Here is a 17,848-nt window from a genome sequence, read left to right on the forward strand (position 1 = left end):
CTCTCATCCCCCCCTCAACCTCCCAGCACTGCGCATCCTAATGGCATCCTAATGACCTCCTCAGGTGTTAACTGAGAAGCCGGCAGAGGTCTAATTCAAAGTAAAGTACTGTATACCACCTTGGGTGCCGGCGGTAGCGACAGATGCCAGCGCTGCAATATCAGGCCTCCTGTATTTTTTTCTAACAACCCATCCCCAACTCCAATTCTCTTCTCTTTCATCAACTCTAATCCACCTTACCTACTCCCTGTAACCATTTTTGTCCGACTGTGTCTGCTTCCTCCTTCATGCTCACAGTAGAAGCTGCAGGGGAAGTGTTTAAGTGTTTTGGGAATGGAGACATGATGGCAGTCAGTGAATCCGGGCAGACAGCTGTCATTTATAGTCACTCTTTAGAGAGAGCCCATTAGCTACCCAACAAAATGGCCCACGAATGGTATGGGGCCTCTTGATGCTTTAACTACAGTACAGAGGCTTGTCACCTGACGCATCACTTCATGACTGCACCAGGACTCTTCAAAGTTGATTCAAGACCTCCAAAACGTAGAACATGTAATTCATCTCTTTTTGGTTCATATTGATTATCTAAAAGGGCTTAACTGTGAAGAAAAGGAATATAACATTGTACGGAATAATCTGAAGTTTGACGTGCACGTACACAAAAACTGCTGCAAGGACATAGGTAGATTATTACATCCAAGTTGCAACAATGTGAATAAATACATTATTTGAGCTTAATGGACAGTATTGCAGCTAAATCTCCACAAGAATACAATCATTAAAGAGCGGGCCACACACTCTCCACAACAATATTACATCCTGCACGTTTCACTGCATACATTGTTTGTCCGGGGACTCACATCCAAATGTATGCAGATGATATTGTAATTTATGCGTACGGTATGGTAGAGGTATAACACAAGTCACCATAGAGTACCATAAACTCATTTATAATATAATGAAAGAAAGAAAGAAATAAATAGAGAAATGTTTATTTTTCCCTCAGTGTTTTGCTCAAGGGCACTTCAGCAAGGCCTTAAACCTTGGCCAGCTGGTCACTGCTATGACAACGCCCAGCATCCATAATGTGGAGACAGGGAGACAGGAAGAGAAAAAAAAAGATAACAGAGAGACAGCAGAGAGGGTAAGAAACAGACAGAGAGAAAGAGGGATGAAGAGGCAGAGAGGAAAGGGGAGAGAGAGAGAGAGAGACGGCTTTCTAATTCAGCCATCTGGCTAGCTTTTCTTCATTATAATATTCTGACTGTGTGTGTGTGTGTATGTGTGAGTTTACAAATGTGTGAGTGGCTTCCATTCCACAGATGCAGGCAGAGCAGAGAAGAATCCTCATTTATTAACGGCTTAATAGAGCTCCATCTGGGCCAGACCCTATGCTTGTCTTCTATCAGAGAGATTCATCACCGAATCACAGGAATTAGACTCCAACTGACACCTACACAGGCTGAGGTGACCCCGCTGCACTGAGCATCGCCGTCACACTGCTGTATGCAGCTGTAATACGGCCATTACGATAACAGTCGGAGCCAAAGATCAACGCTATCACTACACAAGCAGTCTGTCGGCTTTTCGTTTGTGTATTGTTTTAGTTTGAATATGACAAAACAGAATCAAAAGGAATAAGAAAACAGAGTAAAGAATACATTAAACTACAGTGATACTACAAGTGGGATAGATGGAAATAACATAGAAAAATATGTTCTAAGTCGATGCTTAAACTCTTTATGGAGTGCACTCGGAACATAAAGGGATATTTGACTTGTAGGATCCTTATTTGTCCTGCTCTAATGTCCTTTCTTATGCTACTGCCATACCTTCAGACTGCACAGAGAGACATAAAAAAGCTTTAGTGAAGGCTGACCAAAGGAAAAAAGGGAGAAAAGGCTATATAGCCGGAATAAGCTACCTTTCCCTTGAAATAATTTAGTTAAGACAGTTAATAATAAGCTGCTCCCTGAGGACTTTCAAAGGTTTTCATGCCAGAGCTTATGGTGTAATGGTACTTCATTCTCCGACTGTATGTTAGCACTGAGTCAGTACACTGTTCAAATGGTACATTCAAACTGTTGAATATGTTCAATCTACTTTCTGTTTTACTGACCTTCTTTTGCAATATTGATTTCTCCCAGATTTGTTGTGTACAATTCTGTGTTAAACACGATCACAGTGACTCTTTAAGTTCAACTTTTAAAACATAAGCTCTTCTCCTCACCCTTTCCTGCGTTTATATTTAATGGCATCAGGGCCTTGCACATTTTTATAAGCTTTATTTATTTTTTATTCCATGCGAGTAGAAAATGGCTTACATATTAGGGTGCTGACATATGGCATGCTATCCATAGTTGATCAGTGTGGCTTGGTGAAAATAGCATCTAGAAATCTCTCAACATCATGACATTGATATAAGGGACCAGTTTAGAAAAGGTTTTGAGTAGATGAAAAGAAATTCTGAATAAAATATAAATGATTCTCGTGCTCTATCCAAATGTTGTCCCCATGTATTTCTTTTGCTTGGAGGCCATCACACCAACATCCTCGTTCTCCCTCTCTCTCTCTCTCCGTTCCTCCATTCAGACGAGGCTGAAGTGCAAATTGGACATCTGGTGCTGTGATGGGTCTGACAATACAGCCGCCACCCCCCAGCCCTCACACATGTACACAGACGCACAAACCCACACGCACACAGAGTCCTCTAATACAGGTCCTTAAGGATAAAAAAGACACTGAGAGGGGAGATATACGTGGCAGAGATGGACAGAGCAACTTTCAAAACAATGCCATTCAAAGAGCTTTACATAACACATAAAGGCAGAAGGACGAGATATAAAAGAAGTCAGAGAAAAAGACAATATAAAGGATTTTAAAGAACTAAAACAAAGAAAATAATAGGTATAAATAAGATCAAATAATATAAAGGGAGCAAAAAGTAAACATTAAAGCAGCAAAAGTGCATTTGAAGATCTAAATAAGTAGTCCTAAATTCAATTTAACAAAATAAAACCCTGTTTTATAAGAACTGTGTTTTTTTTTGGGAGTTTGAGTAACAGATATAAACAAAAATATATTGTGCATAAAAACTGATTGCTGCTTTCCTTTGTGTAGTTTTGACAGTAAGCCATGCCTCAGAAGATCTGAAGGGTCTTAACTGTTTGTTACGAAGATCAGAAAGGTGTTTTGGACGTGATCCATTCCATAATTCATACTGTTCTTATAATACACTATATTTCTCATTTATAAATGTGAGGCGTGCTAGTGGTCTGTGTTTATGGAGACCTTTGACTGTCTACTAGTTGCCCGAGGCTTATAGTTACGTGACCTACAGTCTACCACATATCATTAGGATTAGTACCCAGATAATACCCAGGTAGAAAACAACAGGTATTTCCTCTCAGGTATCTCAGGTTTTGTGTTGGGAAAGTGATGGTGTCATTAAGAGATAGCTGTCCATTTCAATCTCGTTGAGATAAGCTCTGATGAGCCAACTCCCCGACAGAAGACATTTTCAGAGTGCCGTGGAGTTCAAAGACTTCAGCATGAATGCCCTTGTCTCGAGTATGGCAATGTACAGTAACAATTTATGACACGTCTCTGCACATCAATTCTGTTTGGTTCGTGTTAAAGTTGTCGAGTAGCAGAAGGCAGTTCAAAGTAGATAACCGCTACCAAGAGTGGTCCCAAGACATCATCCCAATTGTTTACAGTAATCGTATAAGAAACCTGCTTAAATGTATTGTAGTTTTGTAGGACGGGAAACGTATGAAAAAGGAACGATAAATAACCGCTAATCAGAGAGCAGGTGAGAGAAGTGTCTGGACGACTGGAGCAAAGCAGGAAGCAGCCAACAAGTGTTGTGAAAGGGAGGGAGAGTGAACATTCGGGGGCAATGAGGATGCCCTTCCATTCATAGTGCCAGGGGCAAACACATGAGCGAGCGTCCTTGTGCCATCTCACACAGCTTTCAAGCTGAATGTGGCTAGTTTTCAGACAGTCTCAGGTGGCAGGTTGATGGACGGCATGTGGGTGTGTTGTGGATTCTGTTTGCCCATAACATGCCTGTCTACAGAATGGCTTGTTCTATATTCTATCTTATAATTATTTTGTATTTAATTGTATATTGTTATATTGTATTCCTGTTTTAACTACTTCAACATTTTGTGAAGACTGTGATTTTAAATGTTGTGTTTTCTCCTTTTATACATTTTCAAAACAAATTGTTGGAGGAAGGTTGAGAACAAATGTTCATTGCCAACAACTGCTCCACTGTAATCGTTGCGCATACGACAAATAAATAGAGGGTTGAGACTTACATTTACCCTCATGACATCTGTCAAACTCACTCGAGGCAGAAATAATGGAGAGGAATGATAGAACAGACTAGAAAGACCAACAACAGTAGAGGGAGAACTTTCAAAAAACAAATACATCTGCATGTGTCGTACAGACGTACGCAGAAGAAAGCATGCCGATATGCTTGTGTGAAAAACGTTCTTAAACTTAAACGTACAGGGGCTGACTACGCGATATAACCCACTTCACAACGGAATGCATACATTTCAGCAGCTGTTTCTATTTATAATGGGGTATATTTCTTACCAGCAAAAATAATGCATTTGTACTTGCAAAGCTGTAAAAAAAAAAGAGGTACAATATTCATTGTCTTGAATCACATGTGGCCTAAAAACAACAGACAGATAATTCTGCTTATGCAGGTTTTTTCGAGCCAGTTAAATCTGTAGCACAACTCATTCACTCTCTGTTCTCATTACACATAAACACTGATTGACACCGTTTTCTTCTCTAAAGAAGATGCTTCTGTCGTTCGCAGGATGAATAAAATTAGCATACATCCTGCTTGATGATTATTTAGTTCCTCAAAATGTTTTGCCCCCCTCCGATGCCTGAGTTCAGTTAGTTTAAATGTGTGTCTGTTCTTTCAGGGCCTCAGCTTGGATGATACCAAATGTTTGTTTCCACAGCCTTTTAAGATGCTGGTGGATAGTGCCTGAGCAGGCAAAAGAAGAGAGAGACGGGGGAAAAAAAGCGTTCACAGAAGTCTGGCTCTCAAAGGAGCTACTGTATACCTGCATTAAAAATAATAAAAACACCCAGGTAATCCCACAAACGGGTCTATCACTTTGCTTTGAACTTCAAAGAACACACACAATTAAAAGCAACATAGCAGGGGATGCAAATAAAAAAAATGATTACAAAAGAACATTTGTCTCATTATCTGAATGCATATTTCATGTGCTGGTACTGTGGGAGTGAATTAGGGTTGAACTGGTGTATGTTAGGTTGTATGGTGATGTGGTTTTACGACAGCAAAACTTCACAAGAGCATTAGGGAACTTCGTAAAAATGTGATGACATGATTTAAAAAGTTGTAGGAGTTCATGTTTTTCCTGTCCCATTCAGACCAGTCCTGTTTGCACAATAACCAATACCTTGATACCAAGTCAATGCCAAAAGACTATACTTGTTTTCTACAGAACAACAGTACCTCAAGAACAGAAATTAATGACACATAGGCGTGTTAAAATGGAAAAGTAAATAAAACATTCATATTTAGATTCTGCTTATCGATTACTAAAGCGAGTCTTGCCGTGAGCCCTGAATCGCATGTATTCTGCGCTGCTTCCTTTCTCCTGAAAGCTGTTCGCTGTCGGCAGCCCCCTTTCTCTCTTTCACTCAACCCAACGCTCGCTCCGCACACAAACGGCACACTAGCTCAAGGGAGGGTTCTTTCCCAGGAAAATAAATAGGGATATTAGAGAGGGAATTCTTACCCGTTTCACAACACAACACAAACACTGTTTAATCGGTAATAAAGTGTATCTTACAAGGTGTGGAGAAAAACTGGACACGACAGACAAAAACTGACCCAGAAGCTGAGACCAAAGCTGCTGAGCATTGGATGTCTTATTTGAAGCTTAAGAAAAAAATATTTGTGTTACCTCTCCAAGAGCTTCATAGCGTTTCTGGTTCCAGCGGTGGAGATCCTCTCTGGCATTGAATACAAACGGCTCTCCGGTTTTTAAATGTCTGAGCTGGCCATCTGTGTGCAAAAGATAGAATGAAAAAGGTTAAAACATCTGTAATTATGATGATACCGTTATTTGTGTTTGTGCGAGTAATGGATAGATTACCACATCTGACTGAACCTGCAAACTTTTTTCTCTATCTCTCTCCTTTTTCCTCTGGTGGTCCTTAAGCTTCCTCTCCCTCACCTTCCTACCTCAACCACCCCCATCTGGCGGGTCCAAGGCCTGTGGATTCAGCAACGTTCTTCCAGTCACGACTCCAACGGCCTTCTGGGTAGTCTGGCAGGCCAGTGCTGGACAGCTGGTATGGCAAAACTTCTCTTTCCCTCTCTCCTCTTTTTCAATCATCTAAAGCCTCTCCACTTCCTCTTTTAGTTTGTCAATGTCTCTCTCTACAGTTGGCCAGTCACCACATGCCATTCCCTTTCTTTTTTACCTGAAATCTCTAAAAGCAAAGACCTAAGAAGGTGTGAAAAAGGTTCTTAGTGTGTTTTCGTCAGAAAGAGAAAGGTACCCTGGCATGCATTAGCCACAACAACAACTGTTCCTTCCTTTGAGGACGCAATTGGGGCAACAGCCAATCTCCACACACACACACACACACACACACACACACACACACACACACACACACACACACACCACACACACACACACACACACACACACACACACATCACACACACACACACCACACACACACACACACACACACCACACACACACACACACACACACACACACACACACACACACCACACACACACACACACACCACACACCACACACACACACACACACCACACACACACACACACACACACACACCACACACACACACACACACACAACACACACACACACACACACACACACACACACACACACACACACACACACACACACACACACACACACACACACACACACACAACACACACACACACACACACACACACACACACACACACAACTAGGCTCAGCTGAACGAAGCTCTCCTCTTAGGGCAAACCTCAGTCTTTACGGCAGAAAAATTAACTTTTGGTGGGATTTTTTTGGGTGAAAACTTCTTGATTTTAACTCTGATGTTGATGAGCTGCTTGTTTTCGCAAACATTCCCTGTAAATATACAATGCTTTACAATCAAATAAATACGTCCAATGTTTTCTAGACTATAAAAGGGTGTATTTGATTTAAAAAGCCTTTACGTTGTGAAAGTTCTGTAAGACAACAATAATTGTCTGTCTTAGTTTGCAAAGTTTACTGGTGCATTTATGTATGGACAGATTTGTACGCAGCAATTTCAGTGACAGAGGCAGAATTACTGAGGACAGCTTCGATACAGACTCGCTGTGTGTTTTAACCAACTTCCACTCTACTAATTTGTTTGGAATTGCATCTTATATGGGGACATGAACACACAAACAGAGTGGAAGAGGGTGGCAGAGGGTGTAGGGGCCAGATTGGATTTTGTCTTATGTGTCGCAAAAACAGTACACAAGAATTGAATATTTTTGGGGACGCTGTTTAAATGATTTATTATAATTCAGGAGAAATGAGGGGGTTTCAACCGATCCAGGTTTTATTTGATATAAAACCGTCATAAGACTGTAAGGAATGGTGCTGCTTTTTTTTCTTAATAAACAATTACCCTTGTGTGGCTGTGGAACCTCTACATTTATACCTTAGCAATGAGCCCATCGATCCTGCCGTTGACACTACAACACAATAAAACACTAAACAGTGTTAAATTTAATTTTGACCTTTATGACTGCAGAATTTGTAAGAGCTAAACCACTGAAAAGTACACATACTTAACCCAAATAGCCAGGGGGCTCTCATACTTTCTCAATTATCGTTCAACGTGAAGAAACCCATCTAAGGTAGAAATAAATACAATATCTGTGGAGGATAAAAGAATGCATAAGCACTTTTTCATCTCCTTCTAAATTGCCACCAATTTCACCTCTCTATCAATGTGATAAATCTTGCATTGCTAACACACTGTGTATTACAGCACTTGCGTTCATGGTGAGTCGTTAGACAACATGTTATGCTGAATCTTGGTTTGTCATTATGTTGCATTAACACGGAGACATGTGCCTGAGAGGTAGAGAAGGAGACGAGTGAGAAGTTAGGATGAAGCAGTGTGCAAAAAAAGTACCTTGAAGAAAATCTATTAAGAATTCATGGCTGGGGTGATGATCTAAACACTACTGCCTAAGAGAAGGAAGAGATGAGCTATAATGAAATCCTACTGTGTGTGTGTGTGTGTGTGTGTGTGTGTGTGTGTGTGTGTGTGTGTGTGTGTGTGTGTGTGTGTGTGTGTGTGTGTGTGTGTGTGTGTGTGTGTGTGTGTGTGTGTGTGTGTGTGTGTGAAGGAGGGAGGGAGAAAATAAGTGAGTGCGTGTGTGTGTGCTAGGGGGGTGATCAGCTCCATCGCCTCCCCCAACACATCCTCTCAGAGGAATAACGTTTTCTCAACTTTTCTCCTCTTTTCTGTCATAATTAGCATTCTGTTCTCAATTTGGCCGCTTAATTAGGTGTACATAACCTTGGATTTCCAGTAATGGAAAACTGGGGGGCTAGCGAGATGAAGCCATCATCTTCAGTGATTAAGATACCTGCAAACTATTGTACACAGCCTAGTCTGTATTCACATCATTACATGGTCAAATTAACATTTTTGTTCCACCTGTCTCGGGCAAAGGTAGCCGGGGTGTAGCTATAGAAATGCCTGCGAGCCAGAGCTACTGTGAAATGCTATCCTTCAAAAACAGGCCAGAGTGGAAATTGACTAAACATGCTGATGGGTATGGGTGTGTGTAGTGTAAGTGTGTGTGTGGGGGTAAGCTGTGTTTCAAGTGGGGGTGTTTTTTTGCGGGGCAGGGGCAAAAATAGAGAGACAGAAAGAGGGAGAGAAGGGAGAACAGAGGAGACAGGAGGTTGAGGGAGAGTCTCTGAATGTGTTCATCCCTCCATGGGAGACTGAGCTGGGACTTGAGGGTGGGGTAGGGGGGTGGCGGGTGTTGGCACAGTGGCGGGCGGGGGGTGAGTCTCCGTGTCTCTGTTCTTAGGCACAGCGAGGTTATGCAAATGCTCCGTCAGGCGGAGGGCAAGGCTGAGTAGGTTACTGACGGGCCGTAGAGTACACAACATGTCCCCCACTCAGCCAGCCAGACAGCCAGCAGAGACACTGACAGAGCACAGAGGAAGGGGGGAGAAAGAGAGAGAGAGAGAGGGGCTACTGAGTACTAAGAGTCAAAACCACCCCCCCCCCCTCCCTCTTTCTAACTCTTCCTCCTTCTTTCCACCTGGTTTGATTAAAGCGAGCCAAGAGAATTCTAAAGAGACTTTTATATCTCATGGAGCAGCACCACTCTGGGTCCAGCTCGGCTCCTTCCTGTCACTAATTATTGCCACATGCACACACAGACACACACATCTTCAGAACACTTTTACACCCAAAGTGTCCCAGGTGACAGCAGAGACAGTTTCAGGTCATTAATTCAAAAACAGTGACATTACACTGAGGAGAGCGGTAATTGCACACAGACAGATTACGTTTAAACTGTCTTAGTTTAATGAAGGGTTATGGTAATTTTGTTTCAAAGCAGCTCTAACAAGAATCAAGTGGAAGCAACCAAACTCTGTAGGTCAGTGGTTTTCAACCTGGGGGTCAGGACCCTTCTAATGGTCACATGATTCATCTTCACAAGATGATAAAAGGGGAATAATAGAAGGTAAAACACATTTGTTTTATTTACATGACCCTATTAACTCTTTAGGTCACTAATAATAATTCAAATGATATTGCAGTGTATTTATTATTTAAGTTTTTTTTAAAGTGACCCAATACATTAAACATATATTTCAATACTAGAAATCAGCTGCATCATTCACATGTATCCGGGTTTCCCACACATAGACTATACTTGGGCGGGCCGCTCAGGTATATTAACGGCCGCCCAAGTATATTTCGCGACCCATTTCGTTTTTTCGTTTTTTTCTTTTTCGTCCGCGACCACGACGCCATCTGCGATCGATTAACTTGTGGACAATGATCCCTCACTCTACGCCTCCTGTACCCAGTCCCGGACTGGTCATCGGGAGGACCGGGGGGTTTCCCGATGGCCTGGCCTGTTAAGTGGCCTGCCTCACACAGGGTGACTGGCTGTCTACATGACGTGGCCTGCCGACATGGCCACTGTCATACAGATCATAAATCAAGGCCCTCGATTGGTCTCTGTGTGTCATTCAAGCTCGGGATAACCTCAGCTCAGGTGAGGTAAAGGACTCTGAGTGTTTAGATAGTTAACTTAGTCTAAGTTCTCAGTGGGTCTCAAACGGTTTGGTCACCATTTATGTAAACACATATTTCCATTTGAGGGGGTAGTGATTAGTAAAATATGCATGAATAAAAAATTAAAAAGTTAACTAGGGGAAAAAAGGTAAGATACACTTTATGATTATTGAAATGTATACAGTTCTGTTTCATATAGGTGTTCCCATAGATCTAGTCTCTTTATTTCCCCCTGAAAGTGCACCAGATTGCATTTAACTCCAAAATAAAATAAAAAATCTTACCGGGGGAGCACGCCCCCAGACCCCCCTAGAGGATTTGAAGTCCACCCCTACTTATTACTCAAATAGTAACCCATGTCCATATGTTTATTTGTGGGTAGTAGATTTAAACTATAGGGCTAACACTATGGGCCCTGCCTGTACCTATTCTCTCTGCCATGGCGTGAAGGGTCTGCTAACAAGCGACCAACAGAAAGGTTCATGTTAATGTTAATGTTGTTGCACGTCACAAAGGCACGTCACCTCAAACCCCCCCCCCGCTACCAGCAACCCTCCCAAGTATATTTCAGATCTGTGGGAAACACTGTGTATGAATTATATTTATTAAGTGACAAATGGTTTGTTCATTTTAAGGGGTCACAAGATGAAAATATTAGGATCCACTGCTTTGAACAACATGTATTGTATTAAAAATCAACATTGAGAACCCCCTTTCTTTAGATTATGTTTCCGGTGCTATAGTTTATACCTGAAACCGTATGTGTTTTTTACACAACACAGTGCCAGATTTAACTTGTTATGCACCTGAGCTTTAGAACAACTCTTGAACTGTCAGAAGTGTTGTTTGTTAAACTTACAGTTCACAAGATTTGGTGTTTTGTTGGTGGTACAGTATAAGCAGAAGGCTTTGTATGCTTTAAAGACTACAAAATGTACTTACATTCATTGAAGGCATATTCAAACTCCTCCAGTGTTTTGGGGAAAGTGAATGGAGGTTCATCTTTCTTCATCAGTTCATCCAAATCTATTCTTGACAGCAAGTCTGAAGAAAAAAGATAAGATCAAAGGTGAGCAAAAATGTGTGACAACATTCATTGGAGCTGATTCCTTCAGGAGAAAGAAAGAGCAACTACTTTGACAAAATCTTACCTAATTGCTTACATTAAAAGCTTTTCATTATCCTAAAGTATCTTAACAGGTGGAAGATAGGATATTCCCATGAAATAATAACCACAACAAAAAATATCAATTAACAATGTCCAGCTAATTGTATCACTTACCTGGAAATAGTGTGTTTCTAGCAGGTGGGGGGTTGAGCAAATAAATGTTCTAAAGAGTGGGTAAATATGTTGGTGGTGGAACATCTACTGTTCGAGAGAGCCTAATATTAACTGGTAAGTAAAGTTTCAGATTATGGGAAAAAAAATTATACAGTATAACAGTCAACATACATATTAATGGCACACAATCACAAATTGGCATGAAAGAGATTGCACTTTCTTTTATAACAATTTGAGACCTATTTGTTTTTCTGCCAAATGTATTTGAGTATGCATACAATGTGTGGCATTTCACATTTTCATAATGCCATTTATAATTTTAACTCAGGGTGGTACCTAACTTCTAAGAACTAGATTTCGGAAATAAGGACAGACTTAATGTTACGACAATTAGGCTGGACATCGTCAGTAACATGAACTACAGTTTGTATGTGTGTCATAGATCATTCAAATCAGACATGTTGGTGGGCTAGCCGTCATGTCAAGATAAGAAAAAAGTCAAAGCAACAAACATTTCTCTAAAAGTGTGTTCAAATATTATTATTATTTTTGTTTTTGTTTGATATAATGCTGTTCAGAGCTTTGAAACAGTGAAGTGACAAGTTAAACTAACATATAAATACATTATAAACAAGACAAATGTTGATATATGAAGTAAGTGCCACTTGGGTTGTCATAAACCTGTTTTGTGGACGCATTTTCTTCTCGTACAGTATAGTTCCCAGCTCTTGTAGTTAGTTTTAAGAGAACAGCCTCCATGTTTCATTTTCACAACGATCTTTTCATGTTTACCTTTAAGTGCAGTAGTTTTCTCTCTGTCCTCCTGGCCAGCAGCTATCTGGGCCATTGCGATCCACAATATGTACAGGACTGGTGTGGCAGCACAGAGATGAGAGATCATTGAGTCCTCTTCTCCCAAATATCACTGAGATGTACCCTGTGACATGAGTTTGGAATTAAAAAAGAGAAACAAATAATGACTTAGAGAGATTCCAGTTGTAGCACATGCACTGAGGGACATCCGGTTATATCCCTTACATGCCAGTACCTGTCAAATAATGAGTTCCTTCTTTGTTTACAACATGCCATAAATGTAAGTGCCGTAAAGCTTGTTGCACCTGTAAGGTGGCTTTGTGCCAGAACAGTAAAACTAACTGTTGAGTACTACACTCCTGTACAAGCTACAAGTGTTTAGCTAACTGATTGAAACGGTGGAGTGTTAATTCAAACTGCACAAACACTGCAAAGCAGCAACAGCTAACTACAACTATTTGTCAACAGTATTGCTAACAAACAAGCAGCTGTTAGCAGCGTGTATTCACACAACTTAGCACACGTGGAACAACTGAAATCATAACGTTAGCACTTTAAGTTACTCTTGCTTTGAAACCACGCTGAAGACAGTGACAAACAGTCATTTACGCTTACCTCAGACTACTCTGTCTTTATCTCAACAACATTCAAAATACAGTATGTTTAATGTTTCGCACTCTTTACAAACAACTCGCGAAATGTTTGCTCTCGCTTCTCGTGGAGCCATTTCGAGCAGGTACAAAGATACATTCTTGCTTTTATTTCACATTCGTGCCAACCAAACGAAAGACATTTCGGAGAGGAACAGCTGTTTACAGTAGATGCACACATGCTTTTTTTGTTTCGACTCACACACCATCAGTATATGCGACAGTCCAGTCGACGCTGCATCCTTGACATTTCTAAAACAGGAAGGGCTGAGCAATGCAGAGCATAACACGTGAAGCTTCCGGGTTACCGGGGCAACGGACTGGAAGGGATTTTTAAAGAGACAGTAGCACAGCTGCTGCTCGGTTTTATACTTATCGTTTATACAGATGTTTTAACTTAAATGTACTTCACTACAGGTTATTTTACTTTTCATTTTGTTTAATTTTATATTTCTACTCAAGTGCATTTCAGAAAGGTATTTCAATTCTTTGCAAATAACATTTATTTTATTTCATATATGCATTGGTGTAGATCACACTCCCCCATACTATATAACATTCCTTTATCATGCGTAATAGGAAACCTACTGTACTATTGATAGTTTCACTCAAATGTTTTAATTTATGTATTTAATCTTACAAAAAAGTTAACACATTCACTTATGCAAATCCATTGCAAACAAGAGCTTTTGCAGGAGAAATAGGGAGCTAAACGCCTACACATGTATTTAACCAATATAGCCACACCACTCAAACATATGTTAGGCATTGCCAATAAAACGTATTTGATTTTACTTACATAACAATTAGAAAAATATAAAACTTTTTATGTTTAAAATAATAATAAAAGAGGATAATGATTTAATCAAACTGTCAACCTTTAGCACATCAGATTATCTTGGAGGAAGCTGTTGTTGTGAACATTTTCAGGACTGTTCCCACAAAACTGCCCAAGTGAAATCCATCAGATCAAGAACGTTCAAGGGGATAGAAAATACAATGTTTTCATTGTTTTAAATGGTTAAGAGACCAGTTAGAATCACTGATAGTGTGCCACAGGTGACCTAAATGTACCAAGGAACACCTGCCCTATACTCTCCTGTATAATGTACCTGCAACTCTTCTTGTTGATGTGTTTTTTAATGAACAGAAATAGCCTCCTGTTTTAACTTATGCTGTACAGTATGACCTACTTGTGGACGTCCTCTAGAAGTTGAAACTGTTTATCAAGGGAGCTGAGCTACCCTGTTTCCTCAAGCAGAGGACTGGAAATGCTGCGAGGGGAGACCCAAATAAGAAACGAGATGTGGCATTGGAATCCACTGAGATTGACATGATAAAATAGATGCTTTTCCCTTAATCAATACTCAATGCAACAAAAGAGAGGAGAGGTGATGATCTGAGATTTAAACTTGGACATATTCTTCTACTTAGGGTTTGGGAAGGTTATCAATTATTGTAAGTCCAAATAAAGTCCTTGAGTCTTGGTCGGCCCTCAGCAATTGTGCGAATGTGCGATACTTTCAGATGGTAGGGTATGTATTTTTAGGTTTGCATGTTTGTCTTTTTGTGTTTGTCTGTATGTCAGCATGAATTTAGAAAACCTAGTGGCTTGATTTTTCATGAAACACGGTGTAACATTGGAACATGGTCTTGGTGGAGCTCAGTGCTCTTGTGCTCTGTAATGTTTTTAGAATTGCTTAGCCAGTGTATTTGGAATTGACATTAAAGGTGGGGTAGGTAAGTTTGAGAAACCGGCTCGAGATACACTTTTTGTTATATTCCATGGAATGCTCTTAACATCCCGATAGCAATGAATATCTTAAGTGCTTTGATAAAAAATCCATAAAAAAATGTCATCTGTGGAAGCCGTAGTACTGTAAAAAGCACGACCAATCATTTTAGCCGGCCCGGCTAAAATAACTGGATGGCCTACCTGCCTGTCAGCCTTCCATCTGTGCACAAACTTATCTCGTGCCCTCATTGGTCATGTGCACGTTCGTGTGTGTTGGAGGAGGGGCTCTGTAAGGAAGTGGCAGATTTTTTCCGGCTGTGTATTTTCAAATTCTAGCGCACTCGAGCTGGTTTCTCCAAAATTACCTACCCCACCTTTAAATATGGAGAAAAATGCACTATGACTTGTTTGTAACTTAAAATAATAAAGAATAAGCACCTGATTGATAAAGTGAAACCACGGTGCTGCAGCAGGAGGATTTTCCTCCCGTTATGCTACTACTTTGGATCCCAGCATGCTGACACAGAGCTTGTTGTACTCAATGGATGAACATAGAAATAAAACCAACATGTGTCTTCTGTGATAGTTTGCTGTGCATAATGGACTAATATACTGTGGGTAATCAATTGAAATGGAAATCACAGGAGTCAAAATGCTGCGGCTGTTTATCCTGCATGAATATGTCATGATGAGCTCCGGGATTCTAAAATGCTTATGTAGGTTTGATAATCCCCAAATGAATACTGTATAATAGAATATTCCGTTTATTCTTTGTGATGAATCATTCTTTGTAATGATTTGTTGTGAATTATACTGTCAGCTTTTCTGACAGCTGTCTTCTAAAGCTCACCCAATGGAAATACAAAAGGATAACCTTACAGGTGCTTACTTAGGAGGGATGGCGAGGGATAAAAAGAAAGAGATCAAAGCATTTCTTTGACAGAAAACAGTTATCTTACAATAACAGTTTGGCTAGTTAAAGACTATTTTTACTGCAACACAAACAAGGTTTAATTGTTATATCAAATACAATACATGTACAAAGACTCATCATGCTTTGCTGCCTTTTAGCCTGTGTTAAGATGCATAGGCAGAATTCACTTGCTAACCATTTTGTTGTCTTTTGTATTCTCTAAGTGGTTTGCCGATTGCAATCTTGCTACATTTGCATTAATCTTATCTAGTTAAAGGAAGGAACAACTCTCTTTGGAGCAGGAATCCTTTTCCAGCTCTCTCGAAGGAATTGCACAGGGTGTGCAGGAGCCTATGTGAGTTGAAATGATATTATTTTTAATGAAAAGAGCATCATTTGGGTGGTTTAATCCTCATCTGAACATCAGATATACCACGAAAGAACATCTGATGTAAGTATTTAAGAATGCTTACTACATAGTAATATTATCATACATTATTGACTGCACAGAGATCACACAGATTGATCGATGACTGAAGTTTGTTCAATGGTATAAGTAAGAATATGATTTTATTTTCATGTTTAATTCTAAAACATTCTCCATCTCATACATCACAAAATATGGACAAAACTGGAAAAATATACTGAGCCATCTTATAACACATAAAATAAATGTTTTCACAGTTTTCACAAAATACTGACTGATATTATATAGTGGGGCAGATTTTTGGGACACGCTGTAATCAAAACATACATCATCTTGCTTCCACACCTTAATATTTGATGTTTGCTTTTAGGAAGCAGGAGAAAGTATGCTGACACCAATGTCTTTACACTCACTGTCTCGCAAAAAAAACTACCAACAGTGATCACACAGTCCCATCTTGTCCCAGGCAAACAAATCCAGGCTCTCCATTTCCCAGAACTGATTTATGGAGGTGTGCTCCAAAAAGATGAAATGTCTGAAGCAGCACAGAAAAGCTCAGAGAGTTTGTCTGAGACGTGTGCATAAAGAGGGAGCCAACGTCTGCCTCAGACTTTTTGTTGTTCCACAGTTTCTTGTCCGCTCTCTCACTCGTATTTTCCTGCACACACATATTCAAACTTGCTGCACACAGTGCACACACAAATGTGAACACACACACACACACACACACACACACACACACACACACACACACACACACACACACACACACACACACACACACACACACACACACACACACACACACACACACACACACACACACACACACACACACACACACACACACACACACACACACACACACACAGATTATACTACCTTGAGAGCTGCAACTTAGTATTACAAGAAAACATTTACAACGTGATAAAAAAAAATCCAACTGCATGCACTGTTATTGGGCAGCACTTTTATCGGATTGTTGTGTTTCCCCCTGGGTCTGCTCTGCGAGTGTCTCATCAGCTCCGGGACAGTCCTGCGTTCCTGGGCTGCAGCAGCAAACAAAATAGGCTTTCTGAAGTTCCTCTACAATACATTTCTCTCCGTCTTCCAGCTCTGCATCCTTCTGCATCTCCCACCTGGAAAGCATCGAGGGACACAACGTAAGTCGTTTTAATTCCAAGTCTGTTAGACAAAATAATAACTCTCACACACACCACAGACAAACTCCCTATGCTTGATAAGCCACATTTAACTTCTTACATGGGAGTTTCTTTCATCTTTTAAGTGATAAAATAATCATAATCATTATCAGACTTTTGGACTCGCACAAAGCAAACACACTTGCAAACATACATACACATTGTTATTATGGGTTTTAGACAACATTGAAACAGAACAAAATGGAACCAAAATAGTTTGGCTCTCCGTAATTCTCGGTGTTTTCCCCCTTTCTGTGAATTTGAAGGTAACTGTGGTTCAGTCCTGGTATAACAACTGTTGAACTTCATATCAACCCTGTCTGGGTGACACAGAAATTACTCCTCACATGTGGATGCTTCTCAATCGTGTTTAAATACTGTTTACAGTGTGTCTTTCCATAATAATTTATAATTCTTCGAGCTCCAGAGTGAATGAAGGGCTTCAATATGATAATCCATGGGTA

General features: G+C 40.3%; 2 protein-coding genes across 2 annotated transcripts in view; both read right to left on the bottom strand.

Annotated features, from left to right (window-relative positions):
• Positions 1–13,379, bottom strand: part of fam172a (family with sequence similarity 172 member A) — a 139,846-nt gene extending 126,467 nt beyond the window's left edge. The window contains exons 1-4 of the mRNA XM_034117781.1: positions 13,314–13,379; positions 12,437–12,581; positions 11,305–11,406; positions 5,973–6,073 (exon numbers count right to left, since the gene is read on the bottom strand). Of these exons, the coding sequence (XP_033973672.1) occupies positions 5,973–6,073; positions 11,305–11,406; positions 12,437–12,545 (312 nt within the window). The 5' untranslated portion in view covers positions 12,546–12,581; positions 13,314–13,379. The remainder of the gene's footprint in view (positions 1–5,972; positions 6,074–11,304; positions 11,407–12,436; positions 12,582–13,313) is intronic.
• Positions 13,380–17,027: 3,648 nt separating this feature from the next.
• Positions 17,028–17,848, bottom strand: part of kiaa0825 (KIAA0825 ortholog) — a 109,696-nt gene continuing 108,875 nt past the window's right edge. The window contains exon 23 of the mRNA XM_034117776.1: positions 17,028–17,321. Coding sequence (XP_033973667.1) covers positions 17,138–17,321 — 184 coding nt within the window. The 3' untranslated portion in view covers positions 17,028–17,137. The remainder of the gene's footprint in view (positions 17,322–17,848) is intronic.

The sequence above is a fragment of the Trematomus bernacchii genome, unplaced genomic scaffold, assembly GCF_902827165.1.
Source record: "Trematomus bernacchii unplaced genomic scaffold, fTreBer1.1, whole genome shotgun sequence".
NCBI classification, from domain to species: Eukaryota; Metazoa; Chordata; class Actinopteri; order Perciformes; family Nototheniidae; genus Trematomus; species Trematomus bernacchii.